The sequence below is a fragment of the Lathyrus oleraceus genome, chromosome 1 (assembly GCF_024323335.1).
Source record: "Lathyrus oleraceus cultivar Zhongwan6 chromosome 1, CAAS_Psat_ZW6_1.0, whole genome shotgun sequence".
Taxonomy (NCBI): domain Eukaryota; kingdom Viridiplantae; phylum Streptophyta; class Magnoliopsida; order Fabales; family Fabaceae; genus Lathyrus; species Lathyrus oleraceus.
Genome location: NC_066579.1, coordinates 28,234,394 through 28,250,420, shown reverse-complemented (window position 1 = coordinate 28,250,420; position 16,027 = coordinate 28,234,394). Strand labels below are relative to the sequence as shown.

The following is a 16,027-nucleotide window of genomic DNA, read 5'->3' as shown; positions in this document are numbered from 1 at the left end:
TGCAATGATGGATGGCTTTTATTCCATGTACCAAGGAATTTGTTATGAAAAGGGGTTCAAGCCCGGTGAAATGTCTTCTTCCATGAAAAGGAATAAACTAATTCATACATGCGCCATAGTAAGTGTTACAATTTTAGAACTAAAACTATTTTATACAAGCATAGAAAAATTAACGAAAGCTTCTAAAGTTTCATATTTTAGAAATAACGTCCAAGTGAACCTAGAGTAGTCATCAATAATTACAAACCCGTAATAATTGTCTCCTAAACTTCTTATCTACGAAAGGCCAAACAAGTGTAGGTGGAAAAGCTCGAGAGATTTTGATGTCGAAACAATTTTTTTTGATTTAATCGACACCCTCACTTAATTTCCCATTTAACAAACATCACATAATTTGTCTTTTGAAAATATAGCCAAGAATCTTCACCCTTGGAGACTAAGCACTTAGTTCCATGCATTGACACATCATCCAAATCAAGCATATAGATATTATCAATCCTAGAACCCTTAAAAACAAGGGCCTTACTTGCCTTATGCTCATATAAACAACTTAGGGTATCAAAAACCACTGAGTACCCTTTGTCGCATAATTGGATAATGCTAAGTAGGTTTTGTTTAAGCCCTTTAACTAAAAGCACATGTTGAATGGTAATTATTGAGGGATTTTCCATAATACATTTTCTTAAAATTTCACTCCTCGTGTTGTCCCCATATGTGACATGACCACTTTCTTTCACATCTAAGAACATGGAAGCATCTTTTGCCGTGTGTCTTGAACATGTGCTATCTTGGAATCATAACCTTTTCGCGGAGACAAGACTTTTCTACAGACAATCAAATAGGAAATTTAGGTACCCATCCTTTAGGATTATTTGAGGAACACTTAGGCACCTATGGCATTTTGAAAAATCAATTTGATTCCATGGATTTCAAAGCAATAAAAAAGAACTACCAAAAAGTATAAAAAAAATGTCCCATGATGTAGTTCTTCAGGCACATTTGTGTATATTGAATAGCATTGAACAAGTTCAACCTTAATTATCTGCTCAAAAAATACTTATCAAGGAAAAATTATCCCGAGAGAATGAAAAATGTTTGTTTAATGAGCATAACAAGAGTTTCATAAATTGGTTTAATGACATAATTTCTAATGATGAGAGTGCATCCGAGATAATTAATTGGATATCATATATGCCTAAATTTAATATAATAATTTGGAGTGCATACGACATTAATAAATGTTCCTTCTATACAAAGTTAAAGGATGATCATAATATAACACAAAATAAATGAGTTATGGTTGAGGTTGAATCCATTTACTTCTCTAGTTCCAAAAATAAGAATTATGTAATGGTATATAAATCGAACTTTGGGGCCATTTAAGAGATTTGAGAGATTGATTATGTTATATTTAAAGTTCCTTTATTTAAATACAAGTGGATTGACAGTAACACTGACGTATAAATTAATAACACAACGCAAAAGTGTGTTGGTTATATCAATTTATATGGGGATTGTCCAAACGACGATATCCCTTTCCTAATATTGATAGACTGGTAGATAATTCTTCTAAGTACAAACAAATTCCTTTCTTTCATAGTTGTGTATTTGTGGTACAACAAGATTCTAATGCACCCCTTCAATAGAGGAAAAGTTGCATTAATGAAAAATAACTCCAATTAGTGTTATAATGTGATGTTATTGTATCTCAAGAATACTAGAGATACATATAATGATGGGTAAGATCTTCAAAATCAAAATAGTTATATTTTTTAGTTTTGAATAAGTGACTCTAAACACAAGAGGAGAGGTGAATTGTAGTATTTAAAAATCGTAATTGAATTAAAATTAATTATTAAAAATACTAGTTTGTGTAAGTATAGTTAAAACAACGAAAGAAAATGAAAAATGAAAATGTAATGGAAAGTAAATAATTGAAAGTAAAATAGAGAGAAAGTTGAGAAAGATTGCACCTAGATCTATAGAGGTTCGGCCAATCTCTTGTCCTACTTCTTTGTTTAAGAAAAAACTTATTGAGAGTTTCACTAATAATATCTTTTGAATTTTTACCACGTTATGCCCAAGAACCTTATTATGATCGACTAAGATTTTAATACGATGATCCATGAAACCAAGTGGATATTTTCACAACCTAAGCTCATGAACCAAGAACGATATTTTGACTAACTGATCTCGGAAACCAAACAAAGGTTTTACTAGGAAAACATCAACAACCAAACAAGAGAAACTTTAAGAGAATCACACTCTTGATAAAATAGTTGAAAACCTATATAACCAAAAGCCTCACAAATTTATTTCACTTACAAAGACACTCAGGAAGCTTTTAGTGAAAGAAAAATATGGCGTAATAGTGAGGATGCGCCCTCCTTAAATAGAAGAAAATATGGCGTAAAAAGTGTTATGTCATGGAACTAGATATTAAGTGTAGGTTAAAGATAAAGAATGATGAACCAATGATATTGATCTCTAATGTGGTGGCTCATGGTGGACCTGAAAGATTAGTACTCCAACGCCCAAGTGAGTTCAAGATTCAAGATTATTGTAGTGAAAAGTACATATCAAAAAGTGTACACTGCATTCACGTGAAATTAATTTTATACCTTGGGTCACATGGAGTGGATTGGCATAAATTTGGCCTTAGCAATTTGAGTCTTTGGCCAGCTCAAAACAGCTGCCCCTAAGGCTTTGTTAGACACTTAGGGAGTCAGGGAAGTCTTTAGTGCTTGTGGACAACCTCCGAGGATATCGTCCGCTTCAAACTATATGTGGAAACACATGGAATCTGTTGAAAAAGTAGTGGGAAACAAGTGCATTAAATGCATTTCAATCATTGAAATGTTTGACTGCTTCTTCCTGAAACGTGGGATGAAGTGACTACTTAGGGCATGCCGTTCCTTATGGTGCACTCGAGTTTGTTTACGTTTCCAAGGGAAAATACATTTGTTAATTTCATAACTTCCATCTGCCGCTGATCTGGGTCATTTACTCATATTTACACACACAAACACACACACACATACACATACACACACGCGCACACATACACACACACACACACACACACGCACACACACACACACACACACACACATATATATATATATATATATATATATATATATATATATATGGGTTATTGAGTATGGAGGAAACTTTGAAAGCCAGTTTCCTTTCAACAACGTTTCTTATTAACAAGTGTTTTTCTCTCCCCCTTCCTGAAAGTACTTACCAAAATAGTTGCAACTTTTTTCTTAAAGTTTCTATGCTTATCCGTTACGTTTGCTTCACCACCTTCGCCTTACTAGATACCCTTCTCAGATCAAACTTTTACCTTCATCATTTATATTCTTTGGTAAAGATGAGTGATAACTCTATTTGCATAGTTAGTGATTTTGAGAGTGATGTTTCATTCGCCATGGGAACAAATGTATCTTTTGATTCAAATTTCCCTCCATTTGCCCATGATTGCATGGGGCAAGAAGTTGTGTCATTGACCGGTGATTCTGACTCAAAAAGGGTATATGGTAATTCCTTTAATAAGAGAGATTTTCCCTGGATTCTTATAAGGCCCTCTTTTTGGATGATGCAGGTGAGGTGGACTGTACAGTTGGATTTATTCCTTTGTTTGTTACGAAAATACAAGCTGCTAAGTTGAGTAGAGAACATGTTGGGGATTTCGTTTAGACTTACTAGAGGACTTACAATTGTGAACCCAATGATGCTGGAATTAAGACCCACATGGAGCATATTGGTAGACCGAATGTAGTTTCTTGGCTCAATCCCGACATGCATTTTATAGTTGATGAGTTATCCCGATAGGGTGTATCATTGGGGGAGTTGAACGACACGAGAAAGTTTGACTATATGGTTGTAGAAGTGGCGGGAACTCTATATGCTCTAAATAACAAAAAGGAAAACTTAATGTCGACATCATAGTCGGTGACCCGTCAAATTGGTTGGTCCTTCTTATATATTTGGGGAAAAGGGTATGCAACTCCTTTGACGGGTGCTCGATTCCCTTTTGTGAGTGCTTGTTCAACAGAATATGATTACGGCTGCCCATTTTTGAATTTGAGATGGTCGTCTTGAAACACTTAAAGGTTGCTCGGTCCCAGATTCGCTCGAGGTTCTAGACTTACTTGAAGGTGTTCTAGTTTTGGGATGAGCACAAGTCCTGAAAACCTTCCCTCCGACTGTTTTTTCGACTTGTTCTACATCATGTGCACCTCCCTAAACGACATCCATGATCAAATGCTTATTTCCTTTCACCCATATGACACTTAGTTCAATCCCTTCACCAACAATTATAGTGATTTTCTAAGGCATTTCTTCCTGGTGAAGCCCCTTACTTCAAAGGCCCATATTTCCTTCTTCTATAATCCAGTCGAGTATTCTCGCTTATGTAAGAGTAGGTTCTTGAAGTATTAGTCTTAACATCCTTTCCATTCTACCGTCAATTCTTACCGCCCTAAACTACGTCTCATCTTTGCTGATGAGGTTACAATGAGGGAGGACTTTTATTCCATGTACCAGGGACTTCGTTATGAATAAGGGTTCAAGCTTGGTGAAATGTTTTCTTCCATGCAAAGGAAGAAACTAATTGATACTTGTGCCATCGTAAGTGTGATAATTTAGAACTAAAAATATTTTGTACAAGCTTAGAAAAATTTATGAAAGCTTCAAAAGTTTCATCTTTTAGAAATAACGTCCTAGTGAACCTAGACTAGTTATCAACAATTACAAACCTGTAATAATTGTCTCGTAAACTTCTTATCTGCGAAAGGCCAAACAAGTCTAGGTGGAGAAGCTCGAGAGGTTTCAGGTCGAAACAACATTTTTCGATTTAATTGACACTCTCACTTGCTTTCCCATTTTGCAAGCATCACATAATTTGTCTTTTGAAAATATAACCAAGAATCTTCAACCTTGTCGACTAAGAACTTATTTCCATGCATTGACACATCATCCAAATCAAGCATATAGATATTATTAATCCTAGAACCCTTAAACACAAGGTCCTTACTTGCCTTATGCTCATATAAACAACTTAGGGTATCAAAAACCACTGAGTATCCTTTGTCGCATAATTGGATAATGCTAAGTAGGTTTTGTTTAAGCCTTTTAACTAAAAGCACATTTTCAATGGTAATTACGGAGGGATTTCCCATAATACCTTCTCTTAGAATTTTACCCCTTGTGTTGTCCCCATACGTGACGTGGCCACTTTCTTTATCATCTAAGAACATGGAAGCATATCTTGTCATGTGTCTTGAACACGTGTTATCTAGAAACCATAACCTTTTCACGGAGATAGGACGTTTCAACAGACAATCAAATAGAAAATTTAGGTACCCAACTAGTGGATCCTTTAGGATTAGTTGAGGAACGCTTAGGCACCCATGACATTTTAAAAAATCAATTTGATTCCATGGATTTCGAAGCAATAAAAAAGAACTACCAAAAAGTATAAAAAAATGTCCCATGATGTAGTTCTTCAGGCACATTTGTATATTGAATAGCATTGAACAAGTTCAACCTTAATTATCCGCTGAAAAATACTTATCAAGGAAAATTTATCTCGAAAGAACGAAAAATGTTTGTTAAAAGAGCATAACAAGACTTTCATAAATTGGTCTAATGACATAATTTCTAATGATGAGAGTGCATCCGAGACAATTAATTGGATGTCATATATGCCTAAGTTTGATGTAATAACTTGGAGTGCATACGACATTAATAAATGTTCCTTCTATAAAAAGTCAAATGATGATCACAGTGTAACACAAAATAAATGGGTTATGGTTGAGGTTGAATACATTTACTTCTCTAGTTCCAAAAATAAGAATTATGTAATGGTATCTAGATCAAACTTTGGGGTCATTTAAGAGATTGATGATGTTATATTTAAAGTGCCTTTATTTAAATGCAAGTGGATTAATAGTAACACTGACATACAAATTAATGAATTAGGATTCATACGGGATGACCTTCGTAAGACATCTTATATGAATGAACATTTTATCATGGCATCCCAATAAAAACTTGTGTTTTATGTCAGTGATTCTTCTAACAATAGGTGGTTGGTGGTTCTCCAAGGAAATATCTTCCTTATAACAATAGGTAGTCAATGGTTCTCTAACGAAACTTTGGAGGATTGAGATAAGTTTGTTGAGTATCATAATTCTTCTGAGTTCAAGGTTAGTAGGAATCTTATAATCTTGTGTTGTGCTGATCCTTTTTAAATACAACCATGCAGATTATAATTTCAACTATGTTTATAACAAGATAAGAGTCAAAGGGAAAAAGAAAACGTGGTTAAGAATCTATTTCGCGTAGATTGTCTCGTGGAGGATATGATAAACTTGATAAGATAATGACAATTGAAAAAATAAAACATAGATAACAAGATCTAGGAGATGCTTCCTTAAGCCTTGATCACAGACTATCTCCACTACCACATTATGAGAAATGGAAGATAGTCTGACAAAAGAAAGGATGAGAGTACATATCTAAGGCTGCATGTTTAGTTGCAGAGAAGATTGTAAGTAAATTCTTTTTTCAATAATATTAATTGTAGGTTACTTCAATTTGGTACTGAAATGTTATTTGTTGTAGGACCCGTTGGTTGAAAAGACCAGTGAAGATTCCTTTGTTCCACATAGATGCTAGAAACCATTAGAACAAATGAGCATGGTGGACGTGTCTGTGGTACTGGACGAGGAATTGGCCTGAGACAATACTTCATAAAATCTTCTAGTAATGTAGATGTGTGCTTCATAGAGATGGTAAAACAACTTACTTAGGGGATTCAACATCAAATAGAGTTGAGTATAGAAAACTTTGTGATTGCGGTATGTATATGTTTAGTTTTAGAACACTCATTTGTTTGTTTGTTTAAAATTTGTGTCTTGTTGCTAATTTTAGTTTTAAAATTAGGTGTTGTGTGTTGTTGTTGTACTTTAGGGTTTTAAAATTATGTGTTGTGTGTTATTGATGTACTTAGTCGTTTTAAAGTTATGTGTTGTATGGTGTTCTTGTACTTTGTGCTTTTGAAATTATGTGTTGTGTTAGCGTTATACTGTGTGATTTTAAATTTATATGTTGTGTGTTGTTATTATTTTATGATGCAGAGATAGATGTCGATAAGTTTAATCTTCCAACAAATTATGAATCCAGTAGACTTTTTAGAAAAAAAATTGCGGGTGCAAGCACAAAACGTAGTTATGGTAAAATGTAAATTTTGTTATATGGGATTAAATTTTATCGTGTTCACATTCTATTTTCTGATTATCGTGTGTTATCTGTAATCAATTCAATCACATCTATGTTACTTTTTTCATTGGGTTATTAAACTCTAATATTTAAGGAGTGGAGCAGTGCTCAAATATTTGAGTAATTATCTAAGGACTTATTGGATTTTTGTTATCACCAATGTATATCAGTATAGCAACTACTAGCATTACCTAAAGAAGTTGGAAATTTCTATTTATCTAAAGAATTTAGTCATCATGCATATTCTTAACAAAGTGAATAACTTGAATCAAGCAACATCTTTGTTGGTTCCTTTTGTTGGATTGTAATTCATTTCAGTTTCATTTAGGTGTAATTTAGCTTGCATTTGAATTTCATTTTTTTGTTTGAGCTTGTGTATATAAGCTAAAGCTTGGTTTAAGTTTTTTAGAGATATTATTCATTTAGTATAACATAATTTCAATAAGAAAGTTAGTTACAACTTTTCTCTCTTCCATCTTCATCTTTTTCATATTCAACCTTCTACACTCTGGTTCGATTCACGGGGAAACACAAGTGTATGTGAGGCGTGTGTGATTGATTTTGTTTCTTGAATTTACCATCGAATTCGTAATAGAATTACATTTTCTTAATTTTGGGGAATTGGGAAACACAAGTGTTTGGTGAGATCTGAGTGAATTCATGCACAAGATCGAAGATGAATGGTGTTAACGGTAGCTTGAGTATGAAGCTTCCAGTATTTGATGGAAAGAACTGGAATTGATGGATGATTCATATGTGTATGTTGTTTGACGCTCAAGATATTCTTGGTCTCGTCAATGAAGGTTATGCAACGATTGTAGCAGATGCAACTGAAACACAAAAGAAAACGTATAGAAAGTTAAGGAAGAAGGATTATAAAGCTTTGTTCTACATCCATAAGTGTGTGGATGTGAATGTGTTTGAGAAGATCGTTGATTCAATAACAACGAAGGCTACGTGGGACATACTGATACGTTGCTATAAAAGTGATGCACCGGTGAAGAAGATGAAGCTTCAATCTCTACGTAAGCAGTACAAGAATATCAACATTACGAACAATGAGAAGATGCCATATAAACCAAGACGGAAAGATTCATACAAAGAGGGGATAAGAAGGGATAGCGCTTTGTCATTTTCTTTTTGTCCTTATTTTGGAATTATACCTTATTTTTGCACTATATTTTGGTTTGCTATTTGGCTATTTTCTTTGTTCTGATTGTCAGCTACTTTGTGTCAAAATAAGGACACGGTTACATCTCCAGAGTGATTTTGATCATAAATTAGATGAAATCATGTGGAAAGACTCTTTTTGAATAAGTAATCATTGAGAAGGTATCGAGATCACTTACTCCTCAGTTTGACTACATTGTTGTAGAAATTGAACATTATAAGGATTTGAGCACCATAAGAATTGAAGAGATGCAAAGCAGTCTAGAGGAACAAGAGTTGCGTATGACTGAGAGGACCTCTAAAAGAGAGGTGGACCAGGCTCTGAAGGCGTCTTATGATAAGAAGAATCAGAAGAAGTCTTGGTCAGAGACCAAGAAGAGACATGGTGGTGGTTATCATAAGTCAAAAGTTTCCAAATCTAATGAGAAGAAATATCAGAAGGGAAAGGAGAAGTTTGACAAGAAGAAATTTCAATGTTAACGTTGTAAGAAGTTTGGTCACTTTGCTGCTGACTATTGGTCAAACAATGAAAGGAAATTAGAAGAAGAAAATATTTTCATAGGAGAATCTGATGATGAACATGTGCCATTGACGTCTTCTGAATATGATGGTGGATATTTGGTAGACCAGTGGTATTTGAACTCTGGCTGCTTAAATCACTTAATTGGAAACAAACAATTGCATATTAATTTTGACTCTAGAAAGAGGACAAAAATTAGATGTGTTAATGATAAGTATCTGAGTGCTGAAGGAATGAGAAATGTTAAGGTCAGAGTGAAGAATGTAAAAATTGTTCTGATCAAGGATGTTTGGTATATTCATGGCATGAAAAGAAATCTGATGAGTGTATGCCATCTAATTGAGAAAGGTTTATCAGTTACTATGAAGGACAATCTCTTGAAGTTGTATGATTCTGATCAGAAGCTGATAATGCAGTCTGGATAGGGAAGCAACATAACATTCAAGGTGAATGTGGAAACAACTGAAACTAAACGCCTTAGTGCAAAAGGTGTTGAAGATGATAGTGAGTTATGTCAAAGAGATTAGGGCATATGAACTTTAGAAGCTTAGGATATCTGAGTTCTAAGAAGCTGGTACATGACATTCCTAAGATTGTGAAGCCTAAGAAGTCATGTGAGATATTCATGAATGTAAGCAACCTAGATTATCCTTTACATCAGAAGCAAATCCAAGAGAAAAACATGATTTAAGAGTAGTACATTCTGATGTATGTGGACCATTTAAAGTAAATTCACTTGGAGGAAACAAGTAATTTCTGTCATTTATGAATGAGTTCACAAGAATGACATGGGTATAACTCACCAAGTTTAAGCATGAGGTGTTTGCTGAGTTTCAGAAGTTCAAGGTAAAGGTTGAAAATTAGAGTGTCAGAAACGGAAAATTCTCAAAACTGATGGTGGAGGTGAGCACAACTCTACAGAGTTCAAAAGGTTATGTGAGGAGAATGACATTGAGAATGAGGTTATTGGTACATACACTCCTTAACACAATGGTCTTGTAGAAAGAAGAAACATAACTTTGCTTGATATGACAAGAAGTATGTTGAAGGAGAATAAGCTCCCTCGCACCTTGTGGGGAGAGGTTGTTTTTACTACAACATATTTGCTCAAAAAGCGTTCAAATAAGAAGCTGAAGAATTTTTTTCCTTTTGAGAATTAGACTGAAGATAAGCAAAGTGTGAGCCATTTTAAGGTGTTTGGTTCTGTTTGTTATAAACATGTTTTAGATGCTAAGAGAAAGAAGTTAGATGATAAAAGTATAGTCATGTTGCTTGTAGGGTATCACAGTACATGTGCCTATAAGCTATATTGTCCTGTCACTAACAAAGTTAAATTTAGCAGAAATGTCATTGTGACGGAATCCGAAGTGTGGAATTGGAACAAGTCTCAATTTAACTCGGGTGTAGTGTCAACACCTGAGCTAACTTCTGAAGACATTTCAGACTCTAAAAGAGATTCTGAGTTTGAAGACGAGTCAAGGTCTGAAAGTGACTCTGAGGCTGAAGAAGAGTCTGAAGGAAAATTTGATTCTTAGGTTGAATCTGATTCTGATCCAAACTCTGATGATGATCTAGCCTTTGAAGAATATTCTGAACAAATTCAAAGACCACAAAGAATTAGACAAATACCAAGAAGATTTACAGAGTTTGACATGTTACAAGATACCGAGATAGACTCTGAAGGGGAAATCATTCAGTATACCATGTTGGTAGACTCTGAACCAGTCAATACTAAAGAAGTTACCAAGAAGAAAGCATGGTTGAAGGCCATGAAAGAAAAACTTGAGGCTATAGAAAGAAACAAGATCTGGGAGTTAACTGAGCTTCCAAAGAACAAGAAATCCATTAGTGTCAGATGGGTGTACAAGGTGAAACTAAAGCCAGATGGATCAATTGGCAACACAAAACAAGGTTAAAAGCTAGAGGATTTCTATAAAAACTTGGACTAGATTACTTTGAGGTGTTTGCTCGTGTAGCTAGACATGAAACAATCAGACTGGTTATTACTATAGCTGCTAACGGGAGTTGGCCTCTAATGCATTTAGATGTGAAATATGCATTTCTGAATGGTTCTTTACAAGAGGAAGTTTATGTATCACAACTTTTGGATTTGTGAAAAAAGAATCTGGAAGGGATGATGTACAAGTTTCATAAAGCCTTGTATGGACTGAAACAAGCTCCTAGAGTCTGGAATATAAAAATTGATTCATTTTTCAAGCTGCTAGAGTCAAGAAGATTTACAGAGTTTGACATGTTACAAGCTCCTAGAGTCAGAAAATGTGAGATGGAGAATTGTGTTTATGTTCAGCAACATATGATAACAATATGATGCTGGTGTGTCTCTATGTTAATGACATATTGCTAACATGGAGATGTTTACTTGAGATAGCTAAGTTCAAGAAGGTGATGATGAATGAGTTTGAGACGTCTGATCTAGAAAATATGACATATTTTCTAGGGATAACGTTTTGTACTCTGATAAGCGTATAATCAGCTGAAGTATGAGCTTGAACTTCTAAAGAGATTTGAGCTGATAAATTGCAAGTATGCAATCACACTTGCTGAAACAAATCACAAGTTGGATTCTGATGTTGAAGGTGATGTTGTAGATACTATAACTTTTAAACAGTTGGTAGGCTCATTGAGATATCTCTGTAAGCTCAGACCTGGTATTTTCTATGTAGTTGGAATGCTGATTAGGTTTATGAACAATCCAAAGTGTTCACATTACCAAACCGTTGTAAGGATACTGAGGTATGTTAAGGTACTCTAAAGTATGGAGTTTTGTTCCCCTCTGATGTTGAATCTGATTCAGAGTTGATATGATATTCAAACTCTGATTGGTGTGGAGACAAATTTGACATAAGAAGCACTTCTGGATACTTCTTCGAGTATTTGGGAAATATTATTTCTTGGTGCTCCAAGAAGGAAACAGTGGTTGCATTGTTAACCTGTGAAGCTGAGTACATTGCAGGTGTTTTGACTGCTTGTCAAGCTGTATGGATTCTGAACTTGTTGTGGGATCTAAAAATGAAGGTGAGCAAGCATGTGAAGTTGATGATTGACAACAAATCATCTATAAGTCTTGCAAAGAATGCAATGTTGCATGAAAGATGCAAGCATATTGACAAAAAGTTTTATTTTCTGAGGAACCTCATTCAAAATGGGGTGTTTGAAGTTGTGCACTGTAACACTCAGAAACAGATGTCAGATGTTCTGACCAAAACAATCAAGACTGAACACTTTATCCAACCGAGGGATAAAATTAATGTTGATTTTTATTAGTTGAATATGAATTAAGGATGGTGTTAGATTGTAATTTATTTCAATTTCATTTATGTATAATTTAGCTTGCATTTGAATTTCATTTTTCTATTTGGGCTTATGAGTATATGTTAAAGCTTGGTTTAAGTTTGTTAGAGATACTGTTTATTCAATGTAACAAAATTTCACTAAGAAAGTTAGTTATAACTTTTGTCTCTTCTCTCTCTTCCATCTTCGTCTTCTTCATCTTCAATCTTGTGTAACACCTTCTTCATATTTTCCAGCAATACAATAGAAAAGGAGTTTAAAATATGTCATGTACAGTTTTCAGATCCTATTTTCTCTCATGCTACTGGATATACATATTTGCAAAACATCAATACAGTCAATCTTTTTCATATTATAAGATTGTTGATAGTAGATTTTATTTTAATGATCGGAATTGAGAGAATACAAATTTAGAAGCAACATGTGCAAACAAACATAAAAAAAAACATACCGATATTTTGACATACAAAACGATAACAAGAGTAGAGATATTGCATCCATTTATAAGTAGCAAACACAGTAGTTATAAAATAGAATTTTTCTATTAAATAGATAAAGTATGATGCGATAAATAATCAAATATGACGGTCAATCTTCAATACGAAAATTAAATCCCATGTATGTCGGCTCAAAAGAGTCGATGACAGCAAAATGAAGACAATATAGCCAACCATTCCATTATACTTCAACAAACCTGATACTAATACAAGTTTGAATAAATAAATAAAACAAATCTGTATAGCCACTAGATGAGAGGAAGTTACTTTTAACAAATCGAAACCAAGCTTTCAACATAACGGTGGACATAAAACCAATATCTTGTATCGGAAATTCTAATTGGATCTACTCTATTGTCTCTCCTATTATAGCGAATTACTAGTCCTTCACCATTTGCCAATATCAATGTATTACCATTCTCAAGAACATGTAACGGCCACAACAAGCAATATCCCAAATAAGAGAAGGGGTCCTGAAAAAAATCTGGATAAGGATAACTAAAGTTAAACAATTTAGTCCAAGACTCTTGAACTCCGAAATCTCTCATCTGCCATATAGCAATGTCATTATCTTTTGAACGATGAAAAATGCAAAGACAGTCCATCAACACACAAACATTTGGAATATATAGAAACTTTCCATTCAAACCCTGCGGGGGCAACAACTCTTTGTATGTCTCTGTCCCCAAATTGAGAGATATAATCACAAATTGTTCATACCTTGAACTACCGTTAACAGCTCTAGTGCGACCGGCTAACCAAATAAGACAATTCCTCAAGTAGAGACCACCACTCTCACCTGAACGAATTAAATGACAAGTATTTATAGGAAATTTTGGAATATTTCTCCAAACATTATCACCCAAAGTGAAAACTCTGACCTCGCTGGAACTGAAAGCCACCACCTTATATTTGGAGGTTAAATCATCATAACCAAATGAGAATTTGAAAAGAGAATCGGGAAGCTTAGGTGGAACGCGAAAATAGCCTAGTTTATGAGACAATGACCGTGTGGCTGGGTTACAGAAACGGAGAGAGAATTCTTGATACTCAGAGTTGGAATACTCTTGCTTGAAGCAGCATAATCCATTGCAGGAACCAACAACCTGATGATATTTGTGGTCGAAGAATTTAGAGATAGTATCATCATCATTGACAACGATGGTGGTGGTGGAGTCATTTTCAAGTGCGGGTAAGAAAGTGAGTTGCGTAAATCTGGATTTACCTGAATACTTCGCCCAAAATAATGTAAGGTTTGTGTTTTGTGAAGATTTATGGGAGTGGATTTTGACGAAGAATGGATCAGAGATGAGGCTGTTCCAAGACTTGCTCACACATTTGAGTCGTAACAGAGATTTCACCGTAAGCAATGATAGGACCTCCGCGATGAGTTCGTCCGGTACGGCGGTTATTGGCGACGGCGAGTTAATCATCATCGGAACCCTAATGTGACTATGAATGAGGGGAAGTTGATGATTAGAGAAAGCACAGCTAGGGATCTATCTATATATTGAAATTTAAAATTAGAAAAACAAACAAGTTTAGCAACAAACAAAATCACCCCTAAATAAAAGCAACAAACAAAATCTTTAATATTTAGAAGATTTTGCAGGATTATAGATTAGTTTGTTTTAATTTTAAAATATATATTTTTTATATTTTTATAAAAACATTTTTTTAAATATTAAATTTTTTTAATTTATTTTTTATAAATTAAAAGATTAGTTTTAATATCCAATAATATAAATATATTGACTATTAAAATATAATCAAAACCACAATTGTTTATATCATGTTACATTATAAAAATTATTTTGAAAATATGTGAAACAAATATTTGCACTATGAAAACGACGAAATGTCTCAAACTTCATGTTTTAAAAGGTACTCAACTGTTTTGAGAATTCAGATATGCTTGTTGGAAATAGACCCTTTTGTGTTTAGGAAAAGTGTGTGGGAATATTAGAGGCTTGAATAAAAATTTGGAAGGTAGGAAAATTATTTATGGAAGAGAGAACTTTGTATTTTTTGCTTTATTCAAAAGTGTTGGATTACATCTCTATTTATAGTACTTTAAGGAGAATTCTAGACACACTAATTCTAGAGAGTTCTCAACTCTAGATATTCAAAGAGTATTCTAGAGAATATTACAATCTTAAGAAATATCTAGATACTCTAAATACTACAAGATTTTTCTAGAAACATTATCCAATATAAACTAAGCCCAAATAACTAAGTCCAAAATCAAATAATAAAATTAGGCCCAAATCAAGTTTAATATTTCAACATCCCCCCTTAAACTTGATTTGTGACTCCAAGCATATTCCTTAGCTTCGCGAAAGTCTCCAATTTGAGTGGCTTGGTGAAAATGTCGGCAGCTTGATCTCTAGACATCACATACTTCAACTTCACCTTCTTCTTCTCGATGCATTCTCTTATGAAATGGTAACGAGTGTCGATGTGCTTACTTCTTTCATGTAATACAGGATTCTTTGCCAAAGCAAGTGCTGATTTATTGTCAACACATATTTCGACAGGATCTTCTTGTGGCACTTTTAATTCTTTCAACAAATTTCTTAGCCAAACTGCATGACAAACACATGATGTGGCGGCAACATACTCAGCTTCACAAGTCGACAGTGTGACGATAGGTTGCTTCTTTGACATCCAAGTGAAAGCAGTATCTCCCATAAAGAACACAAAACCAGTAGTGCTCTTTCTATCATCCAAGTCTCCACTCCAATCACTATCACTATAGCCAATAATCTCATAATTGTTAGAAGAGTAATAGTGCAAGCCAAAATTTGTTGTACCTTTGATGTATCGAAGGATTCTTTTTGCCGCCTTGAAGTGAGTTGTTGTTGGAGCTTCCATGTAGCGACTTACGACTCCTACAGCATAGAGAATATCCGGCCTTGTACTTGTCAAGTAACGCAGACTTCCAACCAAACTTTTGTAAAGAGTTGGATCAACAAACTCTCCATTTTCATGCTTACTCAACTTGCTTCCACATTCCATCGGGGTGCCAACTGGATTGGCATCATCCATCTTGAACTTCTTAAGGACTTCTTTGGCATAACCTTCTTGGGTGATAAAAATTCCCTTGTCTTCTTGCTTTACTTCAATGCCGAGATAATATGCCATGAGCCCCATGTCTGTCATCTCAAATTCATTTGACATGTCTTTCTTGAACTCTTCGAACATGCTTAAATTGTTCCCTGTGAAGATCAAGTCA

The 16,027-nt window shown here is 34.4% G+C and overlaps 1 protein-coding gene across 2 annotated transcripts; it reads right to left on the bottom strand.

Moving 5' to 3' along the window:
- Positions 1-12,947: 12,947 nt before the first annotated feature.
- Positions 12,948-14,332, bottom strand: LOC127086744 (F-box/kelch-repeat protein At3g23880). Of its 2 annotated transcripts, none has more exons than XM_051027550.1 (2): positions 13,513-14,332; positions 12,948-13,276 (listed from the first exon to the last, which is right to left on the bottom strand). In XM_051027550.1, the coding sequence occupies exons 1-2, from the start codon at positions 14,226-14,228 to the stop codon at positions 13,213-13,215; spliced, it is 780 nt and encodes a 259-aa protein (XP_050883507.1). In that variant the 5' UTR covers positions 14,229-14,332; the 3' UTR covers positions 12,948-13,212. The 2 variants fall into 2 exon arrangements, with proteins under 2 accessions (XP_050883507.1, XP_050883498.1); XM_051027541.1 differs by having other exon boundaries at positions 13,065-13,265.
- Between the last annotated feature and the right edge of the window lie 1,695 nt (positions 14,333-16,027).

Excerpts from the sequence above, each read along its gene's own strand:
- LOC127086744 (XM_051027541.1), bottom strand. The coding sequence starts at position 14,228 with ATGATGATTAACTCGCCGTCGCCAATAACCGCCGTACCGGACGAACTC. Across the intron at positions 13,266-13,512 it reads GCTGTTAACGGTAGTTCAAG|GACCCCTTCTCTTATTTGGG; the intron begins GTATGAACAATT and ends GATTTTTTTCAG.